General features: G+C 46.9%; 2 protein-coding genes across 3 annotated transcripts in view; both read right to left on the reverse strand.

Annotated features, from left to right (window-relative positions):
• The window catches only part of RPS6KA3 (ribosomal protein S6 kinase A3), a 134,289-nt gene that overhangs the window by 89,606 nt on the left and 27,679 nt on the right, over positions 1–17,004 (reverse strand). The window lies entirely within an intron of this gene.
• On the reverse strand, positions 4,909–7,281 carry LOC136625532 (uncharacterized). Its single transcript, XM_066599790.1, has 2 exons — positions 6,576–7,281; positions 4,909–6,484 (listed from the first exon to the last, which is right to left on the reverse strand). The coding sequence occupies exons 1-2, from the start codon at positions 6,768–6,770 to the stop codon at positions 4,952–4,954; spliced, it is 1,728 nt and encodes a 575-aa protein (XP_066455887.1). The 5' UTR covers positions 6,771–7,281; the 3' UTR covers positions 4,909–4,951.

A 17,004-nucleotide genomic window follows, 5' to 3' on the forward strand; every position in this document is an offset into this window, starting at 1 on the left:
GCCCAGCCGGCATCCACACATACCTGTATTTCCTACTTTTCTGTACTGTGGATGGTCCGCACGGCTCGGACCACCCACAGTACAGAAAACTGTGGAACACTGACCCATCTGAATGGGCCCTAAGAAGCACTTGACTAGAGTCCTGTACGGTGTTAAATCTACCCAATTATATAGGGACACTGGGGGCTCATTCACACAAACAAGACTATCGCAGCAGTTTTTTGCGATGCAATGTGCACAAAACTCGCACAAATATGAAATCCATTATTTTGAATGGACTTAGTCAAACACAACGATGCTGCGAGGAGAACAAAGAAAACACGTTCTATAACTGGGCGTTCCTCAGAATGCATCACCCATTGTTTTCACGGGGACCTTGAAATAAATTGCATGGCAGCCTCATGCCATGTAATGGGCATGCCATTTTTCAAACTGAAGACAAAGCAAAGAGGCTGACATCTTTTCTTGCGCGGCGATGTGAATTTTAAACAAAATCGCACAAAAATCATGCAAGCATCGGGCTGAAGTTTCTTGCCATAATATTGCGCTCGCCTATGTGAATCTGAGCTGGTTGTTTGGCTCACAGATCATCATATACCCAATCATAGGCCTATGTAAATATACACACAATCAGCCAACGGGCAAGCAAACGCTCGTTGGTCGGCTGATTGTGCCACGTCTTCAGGAGTAAGGCGGCTCGCTTAGCAGGAGCTTATCTCCCCATGTAAATGAGTGCATTCTGTATGGGGATAATCCAACATAACGATCGCCCTCCAGTACTAGCAATCCCACATGATTAATGAGTGCTAACCAAAATGGTCATTATCTGCCTGGGTAAGACGGCCCATATTTAATCCTTCCACAAAGGAACGAGCTGCATCAAGTAAGATTAATTGTCCCAGCGAGGAGCAGGAAGAGATAAAACATGAAGACAGACGATCCTTCTGGAGGTAATTGTAGAACTAAGGGGCCGTTATATGGCAGACTTACCAGAGGGGCGCACAGCGGAGAACAGCTTTTCTTTCATGAACTTTTCATGGTTTGATTTCTGCACCCCAAGTTTCTTTAAAAGGACACGTTCTATTTTGGCGTTTAGAACTTTACTTTTTCATGGATAGAAAAGTGATGGCTTGTTTTTTGTGTAACGAGCTGTAATTTTTTATGGAAACCATTTTGGGGTACATACGACTTTTGGGGTACATACGATCACTTTCATTGCAGTTTTGGGAGGCAAAATGAAAAACCGTTTTTTTTTTTCGCCTTTTGCTTTGCAGGTTAAAAAGCGAGTTCAATTTGTTGTGCGAGTCGTTACAGATACGATGATACCAAATATGTGGGATTTTTTTTATACTACAGGGGAAAAAAGCACAAAAAAAGTGTTTGCTTTTTGTTAACCTTTTACATGCTGCGATCTACATAGATCGCGGCATATAAGGGGTTAACAGCAGGGGTTGCAGTCCTGACGCACCCTCGCTGTTGTAGTGGGAGGCCGGCTATCTGTGACAGCCAGCTTCCACTGCTAGATAGCACAGAATCTCTTCTGATCTCGCGCTATCCTCAGGGCGTAACTGTACGTCCTGTTGTGCCAACTACCACCCTGCCAGGACGTACAGTTGCGCACTGTGGCATTAAGGTTTTTAAGGGCTTTCTAGGCATTTACCATCTTCAGAATAGGTCATCAATAGTTGATCGGTAAGGCTCAGCCGGTCAGGATTGCTGCTGATCAGCTGATCCTCCAGTCCACTGGCAGTGCAGCCGATTACAGCAGCGCTGGCATGCGTTATGCCAGCATTTTGGCTGCGTTTTACGCACAGCTGATAACACAGCCAAGGAAGGTGAGAAAAGGGGAGTAATTTCTTACCGAAAATTCCTTTTTCCCGAGTCATCCTGACGGCAGACATGGAGGTTGCACCTTGACCTTGTAGGGACAGGAAGCAAGAGACTTCAAAAGGCTCCTCCTGCCTCCCATTCACCAGTGTCTTCTAAATTACTTACATGGACATGTCGTGGTTAACCAAGGAAGATTTTTATTGCTCCGAAACAAAATTAACATGGTTAGTTCTATTTTGAACATAAACAATCAGGGGGTAGCTTACCCGGATTAAACAAAGAAAATATGCACGAATTTTCCGCATAAACAAAGAAAAATGTCCAATATAGGAGCCCCTGGGCTACTGGCTCACGCCCACACAGACGTAGGTACCACCGTGTGAATTTTTAGGGAGGGAAATACGTGCCGTCAGGATGACTCGGGAAAAAGGAATTTTCGGTAAGAAATTACTCCCCTTTCCCGGCGTCATCCTGACGGCAGACATGGAGTATACCAAATTAACTCTTAGGGAGGGACCACTGCTTGCAGGACCTTTCTCCCGAAAGAGAGATCGGAGGAGAGGTCCGTATTCAGCCTGTAGTGTTTTGTGAAGGTATGCAGGTTGGACCATGTGGCTGCCTTACAAATTTGATCCGGCGTCGCCATAGCCCTCTCTGCCCAGGAGCAGGATACTGCCCTGGTTGAATGGGCCTTGAGTCCTTCAGGAATAGCACAGTTGCCGGAAGAGTAGGCCTGCTGGATGGTGGATTTTATCCAGCGGCTAATGGATCTTCTAGAAGCCGCTCTTCCTCTGCCCGGCCCCTGGAATTGGACAAAAAGACAATCAGCCTTCCTGAAAGATGAGGTCTGCTCTAGGTAGCATAAAATGGCCCTCCTTACATCCAGGCTATGGTAGTCTCTTTCCCTATCATTCTGGGGATTTTGGCAGAAGGAGGGAAGAATAATTTCTTGCTGCCTATGGAATTTTGAGGCTACCTTGGGGAGAAAGAAGGGGTCTGTTTTTAATATGACCCTATCATCCTGGACTAGTAGGTAGGGTGTTTTGTAGGATAGGGCCTGGAGTTCACTTACGCGTCTCGCTGTAGTAATAGCTACCAGAAATACCGTTTTAAATGTGAGGAACCTAATTGGTACCTGATCAATAGGCTCAAAGGGGCTTTTGCACAGACTTTGGAGGACTAAGTTTAGGTCCCATGGGGGGACCGTACTACGGCTAATTGGTCTAATTCTTTCCGCCGCTTTTAAAAACCTTCGGATCAATCTATGTTCCGCCAGGGGTTCATCTAGAATGGCCGAGAACGCTGATACCTGTACCCTCAGGGTTCCCGGTCTCAGGTTTCTGTCTAGACCATCCTGGAGGAAATCCAAAATCTCCGCCACCGAAGTATCGAGATTGGAGACTTCCAGCCCTCTCCAGGAGGAGAATCTTTTCCAGATCTTATTATAGATCGCTGAAGTCACGGGCTTTCGGGACTGGCGTAATGTCGCGATGACTCTGGAGGATAAACCTTGCCTTATTAGCGTCTGTTCCTCAATATCCAGACCGCTAGGTTCAGCCTTTCTGAGTTGGGGCACGAAACTGGGCCCTGCACTAGAAGGTCCTTCCTGGATGGCAGGCGGATTGGCTCCGTGATGGCGAGCTTTAGAAGTACCGGAAACCATGCCCTTTTTTCCCAGTGTGGGGCGATCAGGATCAGCGTAATGTTGCTCTGCTGAACCTTCCGAAGAACTCTCGGGATCAGGGGTATGGGTGGGAAGGCATAAGCCAGACTGAAGTCCCACCTCTGGGAGAAGGCGTCTAACCCCTCGGCCCTGTCCCTTGGATCTAGGGAAAAGTAGGCTGGGCATTTTGAGTTCTTGCTGGTCGCGAACAAGTCCACCTGTGGACTGCCCCAGGTTTCCGTAATATGATGAAACTCCTCCTGGTTCAGGGACCATTCCCCGGGGTCCAGGCGTTTTCGACTTAGGAAGTCGGCTGTCTGGTTCTGGGACCCTTTGAGATGGACCGCTGTTAGGGATTGTACTGTGGTCTCGGCCCATCGGAAGATCCGCGCTGTTAGTCTCAGCAGGTGAAGGTTTCTGGTGCCTCCCTGGTGGCGAATAAGTGAAACTGCAGTCATATTATCACAGAAGATTTTTACATGTTTCTTCTTTAAGATGTCTTGGGTTCTGTGAAGTGCTTCCCAGATGGCCCTAAGTTCTCTGAAGTTCGATGACTGGGCACGCAACGTCGGCCCCCATTCGCCCTGGAGTAGGCACTGCCCTACTTGTGCTCCCCAGCCAGACTGGCTTGCATCTGTTACTACGGGGATGAAGGGTTCTGCCACCCATGGGGACTCTGCTTCAAGGATGTCAGATGACCGCCACCAGCGGAGGGACCTTAAGACAGCTGGAGACATGGGCATTCTCCTGTCCAGAGAGGTGGATGCCCCATGCCAGTTACCCAGGATGGATCTCTGTAGTGTCCTAGAGTGCGCCTGGGCCCAAGGGATAATGCCGATACAGGAGGTCATGAGGCCCAGGAGCCTCATTGCATCCCTAATTACGATTTGCCTTCTCTGGCCGCCCTCCTGCGCTGCCAGTCTAAGACTCTCCTGTCTGGGTGGGGGTAAAGACAAAGTCTGTGACACTGAGTCTATCTGTACCCCCAGGAAGGTCTTCCGCGTCTTGGGGAGAAGGCTAGATTTGGGGAAGTTGACTATCCACCCCAAACTCTGGAAAAGGGAGATGACTCTGCTAGTATCGTCCCTGAGGACCCTGGGTGAGGAAGCAATCACTAGGAAGTCGTCCAGGTACGGGATGATATTTATACCCGCCAGATGGAGATGAGCCACCATCTCTGCCACTATTTTAGAAAATATTCTGGGAGCCGTGGAAATGCCAAGGGGTAGGCACCGGAACTGAAAGTGCCGCACCCTGTTCCCTATCTTGATGGCAAACCTTAAATATTGGTGATGCTCCGGCAGGACTGGGACGTGATAGTACGCGTCCTTTAGGTCGACAGTACTCATGAAGTCCCCCCTTTTGATCAGCGTCACCGCTGACCTGACGGTCTCCATTTTAAACCTTTTGTAGGCAATAAATTTATTCAGGCCCTTCAGGTTAAGAATCATCCTGAAATTACCATTTGGCTTTCTGATCAGGAAGAGAGGCGAGTAGAATCCCTGGCGCTGCTCTACTGTGGGGACCCGGACTATCGCCCCCATTTGCAGCAGCTTTGAGATTTCGTCTATAAAGATATCCTGCAGGGTTGGGGATTGTGTGGGGGTGATTCTGAAGACATTGGGGGGGTCGGGTGAAGAACTCTATTCTGTACCCCTGAGCTATGAGTTGCAAGACCCACGGGTTGTCTGTAACCCCCTGCCATTCTCGGGAAAATTTCAGTAATCTACCCCCCACCTGGCACTCTTCTATGGGGGTAGGGGTTGTTTTAGGCTTACCCCTGCCGCCTTTGGGGTAGGACCAGCGTCCCGTCTTCCCTTTGCCCCGATATGGCCTGAAGGATGGCTGGCGCTTGTGAGAGAACCCAGTCCTCGCTTGGTCCGGAAAGCTGTGGGTTTTATCCGTAGCTCTTTTAAGGATCTCCTCTAGGTCTGCGCCGAAGATGTACCGGCCATGGAAGGGAATATTACATAGCCTCCCTTTAGATGCCGTGTCTGCCTTCCACGTCTTCAGCCAGACTGCCCGCCTGGCCATATTAGATAATGCGGCACTCCTAGCCGCCAGTCTCATGGACTCGGCAGATGCGTCTGCCAGGAAGCCCGTCGCCGATTTCAATAGAGGCATGCATTCCAGTAATGCGTCTCTAGGGGCCTTCTGTTTTATCTGGTCATCGAGTTCCCCTAACCAGAGGAACATTGACCTGGCCACGGACGTTGCTGCAATGTTGGACTCCAGCGTATAGGCCGTGGTTTGCCAGGCCCGTTTCATCAGGGCATCTACCCTGTTGTCCATTGGATCTTTAAGGTGGGAGGAGTCCTCAAACGGTAGGGCTGTCTTTTTAGCCATTCTGGCCACTTGCGCATCCACCTTGGGGACATCCTCGTAGATGTTCACATCCTCTTCCGCAAACCGGAGTCTTTCTTTGTACTCACGGGATAGATAGAGGTGTCTATCTGCTGAGGCCCATTCATCCGTGATCACTTTCTTTAAGGTATCGTTTACGGGAAACATGATGCGGTTTCTCGGTCTGAGCCCACCGAACATGTCGTCCTGTACGGACCTAGGCTCAATCACATCCTCCAGCTTCATAGTGTCCCTGACCGCTTTGATCAGGTCGTCCAGCTCTGCTGATGAGAAATAGTATTTTCTATTCTCATCTCTGGAGTCCGGGGGACGGTCGAAGAGTTCGCCGTCTGACAGGTCGCCCAGGGATTGCTCAGACTCTGAGCTCGTCAGCGGCATGTGGCTCGCCCTCTTAGTGGCTCTTTTTTCCCGCTGTGCTGGGGGGAGACTAGAGATTGATGCCCGGACCTCTTCACGGACCAGGGATCTAATATCCTCCCTGAAGGCGGCCTGTTCATCCGTCAGGATTTTTGCGGTACAATCGGGACATAGCGGCTTTTTATATGTCTCGTCAAGTTTTTTGAGACACAGGGCGCATTTCCTGCATCTTTTTTTAAGGTCTTGTTTAGACCGGGTAGATTCCCTGTCCTGCAAAAATACATGCATGCACATAAGGGAAATAAACCGCCATCCAATGCTAAATCCCCAGCATATCACCCCTGCAATTTGTCACACTTACGGTTTGCAGGGCTTCCATCTCTGGTTCCTTAGTAGTCATCATGCTAGGTAGCGATAGACAGGACCAGCCAGACAGATAAATCCTTCCCTGAAGGTGTGCTGTCAGTGGAAGCTTGCCGGGGGGGTTTCCATTTTTAAATCTCCCGCCATTTCCGGGTTCTCCGACGGCGTCTGACGTCACCGCGTCACGCTGCATCTTTTGGCTCCGCCCCCCGACGGTGCGTCATTGGCTCCGCCCCCTGCCGCCGCGCGGGGACGCGCCGGCATGCCTGGGGGAGAGAGGCATCTGAGCCTGTGGCCCGCCGCTCTCCCCTGCCGAGAAAACGCTGCACGGAGCCGAAAGGAGGAAGGAGAGGACTCAGGGACCTGTGGTCCGCCGCTCCGACCATTGCGGTGGTGATCCCCGGGCGGTCAGACCTGTGGCCCGCCGTGCTCCCGGACCGCGCTGACCCTCCGGAGGGGAGGTAAACGGGGAAGCAGCCCTGTGGACCGTCAGCCCCGCTTGTCAGCCAGATTCCGTTGGAAAGGTGAGGGGAAGCGGCCCTGTGGACCGTCAATCCCGGTGTTATCCTGTAGCTCCCTGGAGGGAGCACCTCTTGCATGTCCCTGTAGGGACAGGAAGCACTGGTGAATGGGAGGCAGGAGGAGCCTTTTGAAGTCTCTTGCTTCCTGTCCCTACAAGGTCAAGGTGCAACCTCCATGTCTGCCGTCAGGATGACGCCGGGAAAAAATAAAAAAATCAAATACTCACAGAGTAGACGCCGTCCCTGCAGGCTTGCAGGCACTTGTCTGTGCATGCAGAGCATCTCTTACTGGTAACGGTGTTTTAAGACCACCCACCTCCAGCAAAAGATTGCTCTGATTGAATGAATGGCTCGCAGCTTAACCATTCAATGAGATTGCTGCATCCAGCGCTGGCTGTGATTGGCGCTGGATTAGCCAATCAGAGCAATCCTTTGCTGGAGGCGGGGTCTTCAAACCCTGTCACTAGCAAAAGCTCTTCTGACAAGTTCCTAGAGCCCTGAAAGCAGTGCCAGGGACCCATATAGCAACAGCTAGGTGAGTATAACCATTCTTTTTTTTGTGCCATGTTTTCAGCATTGCTAAGGCTGCCCATTCATTTCAGTGGGTGACGCAGGACTAAAACGGCCAAAGATAGGACATGCATCGCTGTTGGAGATGCTGCGTTTTGACGCTTGTGTGAATAGCCCCATTGAAATGAATGGGGGTGTTGTACAGCGTTTAGCGCTGCGCTGAAAAGGCAGTGCTAAACACTCAAAAAAAACCAAAAAAAACACATCTGTGTGAGGGAGACCTAAGGGCTCATACCCACGAGCAGTGCGGAATATGCTAGCGGATTTCCGCCGCTGGAGTACCACAATTCAAGACAAAAGTGCCAGCAAGTGAGCGCGTTTTTTCGGTCTCCATTCCATATCAATGGAGCGCCTCGCACTGTGGAAATCAGCGGTAAAATAAAACATGCGGATTTCTGCGAGCGGGAAAAAAATAAATCGCGGCATGTCTGCGCTGGCAGGCAGAAAGCTATTCGCTTCAACAGAACCTTCCCACAGCAGAATTCACGGGCGGATTTCCGCCGCGGGAAATGCGGTGCGAAACAGTCTGTGGGCGTTCACCCTTAGTGACCATTCAACCTGGTGGATATTCATCCAGAAATTGAAAAGAAAACTAAGACAAGTATTTTAGGTTCAGCTAATAAAACACCTTTAAGTAAGTAAAACACAGGGGGAAGAACAACAGAACTGTGTTTAATGACCGTGAAGCGCTTCCTCTGGACTCCTCCAAACATTCCTTCAGTTACGCAACTAAACATCGTGACCAAAGAGGCCTTTCAGATATGAAAAATGCTGGTTAAAAAGTGAATCCAGCGCCGTCCACACGAAGGCGATTTACAGCGTCTATTTCTGTTCACACGATTTGAGAGAGTACAATATCGGCCCGGGTTTCTCAGCCTGGTATTACACTCGCCTGTGTGACGGTAGCCTTAAAGAAATGGTGGCTTACTTTTAACCCTATGCACTAAGCTTATGAGCTAAAAGTAAGTGACCCGCTGAGGCCGGGGGTGTAAGTGTTATACTTACCCTCCCAGTCGTCCCCCGGTGTTGGAAGCCGCTGCTGAATGCATTGAGTGGGGCTACTAAGTAGCCCATCTGTTCTAATTTTATAATGGCCGGATTACTTAGCAGCACCACTATGTACTGAGCGGCGGCTGCCAGCGCCGACCCTGGGGGAATGATGGGGAGGTAACACTTCCATCCTCGGACTCAGCACTTCACCTCGTTTCAGCCCATAAGCTTTACATAGGACTAGAAGATGACAGAGTCTCTAATATTTTTTGTTCTACTTCTAATAACTTTCACCCGAGCTGTTCAAAACCAGAAACAGCAGAAACCATCTAAAAATGGCTCCAAAACCTTAAATCACAAATCCACATTCAAGCCGGTGACCAGATGTTGATGAGGACTGCTGGAAAATGTGAGATACTTGATGAAGCCCGTTCCAAGAAAACACTTGTGGTTTTGTCACCCACCCTGCTTTTGGTCTTCCTCCATCACACGAGTTCCTCAAACCAGAAGTGTCTATTCCCAGTGCCGTCACATCACATAACGCAAGAGAGGGATTGGCCCACACAGTGTGAACAGATCCTCATCTACTCTGGTAGACGGACATTAAGCTGCTATGTTCGGGGAGCAGGAAAGTGGAATGCCCACGGCCAAAGGGGTCCATCTCTGGATAGAGCCAAGCCGTGCCAGAAGGATACCATTAACTATAAAGGGGTTCTTAAGCTTCTTGCCCGGCTTTTGGGTGGAAGAAAAAGCGCTGCATGCAGCACTGCCGACGGGATGTCCGGCCATTGGCTCTGACGCAAGACGACACATCAACCATATGATCCCCCCTCTTGCCAGAACAGAAAGTCACTCTTCAAGGGAAGACCTGACACTGCCAGGACCCCAGAGCCCAACGGAGCGTATTACCTAAACTCCGTCAGGTTCCGTCACTGTTTCTACAGAAGTATGGCACTGCATGCAGCCAGCTTTGTGTTAAAGATAAAGGGGTTTATTTTCTGGCCAAAGCCCCTTCTATCCTATGAGGCCCATAATCTAAATGTATGGCTTCTTGGGGCAGACATGCTGAACCCAGGAATGTGATTATACGGACTTTGAATACACCCAATAGACTAGATAGTTGTGCACGTAGCATGGGAGAACCAGTCCCCTCACCCTGTGTGCGTGTTTATTCTGCATCCAGCAGCGGCTCTAACCGCAGGGAAGGAAGGTATAATCCTCACATCCACAAATCCACTGAACGTCCTGCGGACGGCAATGGACCACAGATTTCAAATTCTGCTTTTTTCACTACATGGTTTGTAAAGGACAATCTTCTAGTAAAGTTCTGATCGTCCACACTGTTCTGTTCAGCAAAAATGGCGGCAACAAATGGAATCCTGCTCAAAAGGCGATACTAGTCTCCATTTGAGCAATGGAAACCTATATTCCATCCCGTTTTCAGGGATTCAGATGAAAACAATATAAAGAATTCAGGGACATCCAAATGCAATGTCCACACCCGTTTAGCAAAACAGGCAGTGAAAAATAATACAGTCAAGCAACACGAACAGTAAAGGCTCATTCACACGCAAAGACAATCTTTCAAATGATTGCAGTCTTACCTTCTCTCTGCTGAATGATGGATTTTATGCTCACCTAAAAATCATTTAGCCGCAGAGTGAAAGATGGAAGCGTTTACATGCAACAATTATTGCTCAAAAGCTGTCGTTTTGAGCGAATTTTTAGCGATGGTCGTTGTGTGTAAATGGGGCTTAGAGCCAGGTGCACACAGCAGTTACTACACTCAACCCCTCCATCCGAATAACAAACCTGTATTCGGATGGAATGCCAGGGCTTTAATTACACAGACCACTTTGGTATCCATCTGACATGGTTTCCAGCACTTCTGGAGGATGAGCCTTTGAGCCCCATACCTCTTCTCAGATGGCTGTGTGCACACGCTCCCATACAGATGAATGGGAGAGAATATGCCATCTAAAAAGCATGTGTGCCAACTTCACGAGGACACAGCAGAGGAATGGGGCACCCGGCCAGTATGGACCAGCTCCCAACCCTCCATTCATTCACCTTTGAGTTCCATAATGTAGTTTATTGACCTAAAAGGTGATGGCCAGTTCCTTTAACACAAAAGGCATGGAACCGTTTATGAATCCCTCCAAATCAGTGGAACAAGAAGTAGTTCATGATAAAAAGGGAAAAAAAATATGAACACACATTTTTGGATGGCAAGTAACTTTGTCAGTGATACAGCTGTTACAAGTGAAAGGGGTGTCCGCCCTCCACTACAGAATACGAAGGCATACAATTTTGTAATATACATGTATTTACATTTCTGCTCACATCTTTCTTAGCCCGGTACAGTGGCCTCTATCTGTACAGTAGAACGGTATAACTTGTGAGCATTCCTTTTATTTTAGCATTTATATATGTAGTAGCTTATGTTTGGGGTAGGGCTTATATTTCAAGCTTCCCTGAAAATCTTGAAAAATCAGGCTAGCGCCTATTTAGGGATGTGTCTTATTTTCAGGGAAACAGCAGTAGCACTGTGCAAGTATGCTCCTCAGTGGGAGTTATACACCAGAGATCACATGACTGACAGCCATTACTATGGACAGACCTGTCCACAGGTTATACCGTTCTACTATACAGATAGAGACCACTGCACTGGTCTAAGATGTGAACAGAATTTTATATACATGTATATCAGAAAATTATATGATTTCCTATTCTGTAAGGCCGCCTGCAGACGAGCGGAAATCCCGCCGCTGAAAGTTTGCATAGGAGTGCATTAAAATACGCACTCCTATGCAGACGGCCGCGGTTTGGCCACGCGAAATCTAGCGCGGCAAACAAACCGCGGCATGTTCTAATTTTCTGCGGGGCACGCACTCACCCGTCCGCCGGCTCCGGTCTGCGCATGCGCCGGCTGCGCGGCAGCCGGCACATGAAAGAGCCGGGGCCGCCAGGCGCGGGTGAGTACGCGCTCGTCCCTGCAGGCGCTCAGGTCGGATCGCGCGGCGAGAATTCTCGCTGCCGGATCCGACCCGCTCGTCTGCAGGCGGCCTAACTAACTAAAAAAAAAAAGCAGTAGAGAGCGGACAACTCCTTTAACCCCTTGAGTGTCGGGTTTCTTACCCCCCTGTCAGACCCACCAGGGCAGGTTTTTGAAATGTTCTAATCATTTAATTTCAACTAATTTTGCAGTCGCGTTCCAAGAGCCATAACTTCATTTTTCCACTGACACAGCCATATGAGGGCTTGTTTTTTGTGGGACAAGTTGTACTTTTTGATGGCATCATTTGGGTATTGCATAACTTTTGTATTGCATAACTTTTGTAAAAAATTTGTAGGGAGATTTGTTTTTTGGATTCCATTTTTACGGCGTGCAGAATAGTGATAACATTATTCTCTGAGTCACACGATCCTGGCGATACCAAGTTTATACAGTTTATTTTATGCTTTGCTATTTTTGTACATTTAAAACCTTTTTTTTTTTTTTTTAAAGGTTTGCTTTCGTGTCTTCACAATATAAGAGCTGTATTTTACTATTGCCAGAGCTCTAAAAGGCCATGTTTTTTGCGGGATGAACTCCAGTCTTCTTTTATCTAATTTTTTGGAACATGTAAAATTTTGATAGCTTTTTATTCCATTTTTTTCTAGGGGCAAGATTAACAAAATCTGTAATTCTGGCATGTTTTTTATTTTTATTTTTCACTGTATTCTCTGAGCAGTATAAATAATATATTAAAGTCATTCTACAGGTCAGTACGATTATGCCAATACTGAATTGTAATAGTTTTTTTTCCTTTCACACTTTTTTTTTTTCAAAGTACTGTAATAAAAGTTTAAAATCACCCTCTTTTTGCCATATCTATAATAAAATCTAAATTATAAAAGAAAAATACATATTTGGTATCACTGCGTTCGTAAATGTCCGATCTATCAAAGTAGTGCATTATTTACCCCGTACAGTGAATGTAGTCCGAAAAAAAAAAAACCCACCACAAATGCACTTTTTCAGTCACCCTATTTCGCATTAAAAAAAATGTAATAAAAAGCGATCAAAAAGTCATATGTATTCCGAATTGGTACCAACGTAAACTACAGGACATCCCGCAAAAAATGAGCCCTTGGTCAAGTAAGTCGACGGAAAAATTTTAAAAAGTTATTGCGCACAGAAGAGGCAGCAGAAAATTTTAAAAAATTAAAGGTCTTTGAAAACAAATACAAGTACTACAGCAAAAAAAAAAAAAAACTCTACAAGTTTGGTATCGTAGTAATCGTACTGACCAATAGAATAAAGTTATCAGGTCATTTTTGTTGCAGTTTGTGCGTCGAAGAAACAAAACGCACTGAAAGATGGCGGAATGTCTTTTTTTTCTTTCATTTTACTCCACTTAGAATTTTGTTAAAGTTTTTCAGTACATTATATGATACTTTAAATAGCACCATTGAAAAATACAACTCGCCCCGCAAAAAAACAAGCCCTCATACAGCGACGTCGATGGATAAATAAAGGAAAAAAAGAAATGGTGGAAAAAAGAAAAAAAGGGGCCGTGTCATTAAGGGGTTAAATAATGTACTAACTTCCTTCTCTAGGTCATTACGACGCAGGGATACCACATCTGTAATTTTATTTTTAGTTTTTTACAAAGTAAAGGGAGAAAAGTGTTTTTATTTTTTTAATTTTTTTTCCCCTTTTTTTATTTTTGTCCCTTTAGAGGACTTCCACAGAGAACCATCAGGACCCCCTGATCACATTCCAGGGGTCCAACTGACAGCCCTTTACATGCTGCAGTCACAGACTGCAGCATGTAAAGCGTTAACACAGCAGAGATCGGAGGTTCTCTCTGATCTCTGCTGTAAGAGCTGGTACCTAGCTGTCCTCTGACAGCCAAGCACCAGCTCTCCCTGCCACAGAGACCATCGGCTTGCTTCTAACAAGCAGATGGTAACCTGTAAACAAAGCAGGACTTTGAATTTAGAAGGATCGGCAATATCTTCCTGCTTCTGTTTTTCAAGGTCCTGCACTGTTCTGTGTGGGACTGTGCAGGCAGAGCACAATGCCACAGCTTGTGGCATTGTGCTCTGCAGCTCCCATAGTGATACATAGCCCGGTAATCTTCCGCCTATATCACTATCGGCAGTGGAGCTCGCCTCGGAAAATTTCCGGGTGTGCCACTCAAGGGGTTAAGGGTTTTTCCCACAAGCCGATTAAAGTGCCTGAGGGCTGGAGAGGACAGAAAATACAGTAAGCAATACTCACAGTACAGATATCCACCTGGTCCAACACAGCAGCTCCGGTCTCTGCAGCAGTCATGTGACCCCATCAAGGATTGGAGCTGCTGTCCTGGATGGAGGAACTTCTGACCGGCAAGTGTGGCTTTTAAGTTTGTTATTTTACTCACGCTCCAGGCACTCTCCCCACCCCCCCGACTGCCAGAAAACCTTTTTAGGGTACAATCACATATTCCAGAAACGCTGTGGTTTTTCCACAGCGGCGCTGTGGCAAACTACAGAGTCTTCTCAGTCTGCCATCTCAGCTTCTTCTGGAAACTGAGCTTTAAACACTCTGCCTCCAGCAAAGCGAGCGCTGTGATTAGCTGCTGACACTCGATTAGGCAATCACAGCCAGCGCTTGATGAGCCAATCACAGCCATTCAGTGCTGGTGCTCGATGAGCCAATCACTGCACTCGCTTTGCTGGAGGCGGGGTATTCAAAGCCCCGTCACCAGAAGAAGCTGAGATGGCAAACAAGGAGGACTCTGCAGTTTGCCACAGCACCGAAGTCTATCGGGATTTTGCGGACCAGGTGAATATAAGTCCCCCCCGGAAAATAAGCCACTGCCTCTTTTGGGGCAAAAATGTGGCCTAATAAAACCTAAAAATATTGCAAAAATATGGTCAATGAAGAAAACCTGCCACTCGGACCTCACTTTCCCCCCCCCAAGGGCTTCTACCCAGCAGCGGTTTTTTTTTAATGGGACTTTCTAATGTTAAAATCACTTCGCAGAAAAATTGCAAAAGCACAAACTTGCGATTTTTGTGCGATGCGACTAACATTAGAAAGTCTCATTGAAAAAAAACGCAGCAATAAAAACAAACAAAAAAAAAAAAACGCTAGTGGGTGAAAGCCCTAACAGATAAGTGGTACATCTCCCAGGAATCCTCTTCTGAAGTAAAGCTATTCCAGGCTGCACATGACTGACATGTTTGTGTGTGTTTTCTCAACAAATTTACCAAACTTGTATATACATTCCGTCTACAGCAAATATGTTCTCGGAACACAATATTTACAATACAGATCAAACATATCCCACAGTACTGGAAACAAGTGGCGGAGAAACTAAACCTGAGAGGCGCTTAATGCGCCACAGAAAGGACGACTCCTCTATATAGTAACATAGTATGTAAGGCAGAAAAAAGACATTTCCATCCAGTTCAGCCGATCACCATTCAGTGTTGATCCAGAAAAAAAAACTATGACGCAGGAACCAATTTTCCCCTTTTAGGGGAAATTTAAAAAAATTCCTTCCAGACTCTAATCTGGCAATCGGAATAATCCCCAGATCACCGGCCCTACTGAAGTTATTAATAACATATATTATATCTCTCAAGAAAGGCATCCAGGCCCCTATTGAACCCTTATCGAATTTGCCATCACCACGTCCTCAGGCAGAGAGTAAAGGGAGAAGTCCTCTGTGGTCACTGATCCACCAAAGCTGCTCAGGATAGGTCATCAATAGTTGATCGGCAAAGATCCCCGTATACAGCCGTTTGCCGGGCTACTATCAGTGTATACGGAGCAGGAAGCTCACGGCTCTGTTTGCAATACCAACCCAGGCTACTACCGTCACCTTTCCCATTGAATTCGATGAGAAGCAGCCTAACTGGGTGCTGTAAGCCATCTCCTCAACTCCAGCTGAAGTGAATGGGAGTTACGGAAACAGTAGTACAGCGAGCCACAGTCTCCATAAACTCTGGTATTCTGGACATGGCATAGCTCGCTGTTCTGCGCAGGGTCTTTAGTTCTCGTTGGTTTGTATAGGAGTTATGGAAACACTGTAAAAGTCTGCTCAGCCGTTACTGTTCTCCTGGCCGCCGCATACAGGGAGGTATTGCCAATTCAGCCATGAGATGGGAATAGACTTTGGAGTTAACAGATAAATGATTGAACACTGCAATGAAGAAATATGAATAGGTGCAATTTTAATGCACGTTACACTATATTCCCATTTGTGTTATGGCTTCTGTTCATAACTAAAGGTATGCTGTGATGCTGCAACACATCCAGATGGTGGCCGACAGATGCTATGGACTCACAGTGCAGTCCGCAGGGGTTTGGTGAGGCATTATGTAGGAGTAGTAGTATTTTGAAGGCAAGAAAAGCACTACATGCAACAATGTTACGTACAATACGACTGCAGCATTAAAGGGGTTCTCTCATATAAAAAAAAATAAATAATAAAATTCTATACATCCCTACTCCTTCCCAGTCAGTCTACTTACCAGATCTTCACTTTTCTCCTGCAGTCCGGGAAGGGGGGGGGGGGTCCCCTCACCTCCAGCTGGCTGATTCCTCTCCTTTCTGTGAGGTTACATACATTCACAGGCAGTCTTCTTCGTGCTGGCCAATGTACGTTAAGTCACAGTTAACAGCCTAACAGAGGGAGTGACGATCCACTGCAGAGACTGCTCATGCCCGCTGTCTCTGCAATAGATCAGTATTCCTTCCTACCCATTGAAGGCAACATCACAGGGAAAAAAAATAAATAAATCACCTTGCATGCAAATAGAACATGCAGATGTGAGGTCTTACGCACATCGCATGGATGGAGTTTCCATGTGCTGTGGGATGTGAGTCACACGAGAGAATGTTGGGTGCAACCCTCTCTCATCCATTTGAATGCAGCCTTAGGCTGGGCTCACACGAGTGTAACTGAATTGTGCATTAAGCTTGCATAATACATGAAGGATTGAGTCAATGAAAGTGAATTGATTTTCATTAATCCATTCACACTTGTGTATATTCATTGCGTATGTGTAAAAAAAAAAAAAAAATTGAATAGTACAATCTGCAGCCTTATAATCAAAAACAGAGACCCCACCCACGATGGACACCATTGTGTAATGATATTTTTATATAAAATATTATATCTCATTTTTGTGAATGCTCTTTGTAAAGGTAGCCTTGCCTCTAGAAAAAAAAAATTGCCATGATTATATTTTTTGGTGCACAACTGCAAACCATTCCCCAACGAGCGGATTCAGGAGAGGTGTGACGTGATGAAGCTCGGATGCCGCTGCTCTATCTAATAATAAATCAGGCAGCATTCGGCGTTT

Source organism: Eleutherodactylus coqui, chromosome 4 (genome assembly GCF_035609145.1).
Source record: "Eleutherodactylus coqui strain aEleCoq1 chromosome 4, aEleCoq1.hap1, whole genome shotgun sequence".
Classification (NCBI taxonomy): domain Eukaryota; kingdom Metazoa; phylum Chordata; class Amphibia; order Anura; family Eleutherodactylidae; genus Eleutherodactylus; species Eleutherodactylus coqui.

Coding starts and splice junctions, on each gene's coding strand:
- LOC136625532 (XM_066599790.1), bottom strand. CDS start 6,770: ATGCAGCGTGACGCGGTGACGTCAGACGCCGTCGGAGAACCCGGAAAT. Junction 6,485..6,575: donor AGATGGAAGCCCTGCAAACC/GTAAGTGTGACA, acceptor GTATTTTTGCAG/GACAGGGAATCTACCCGGTC.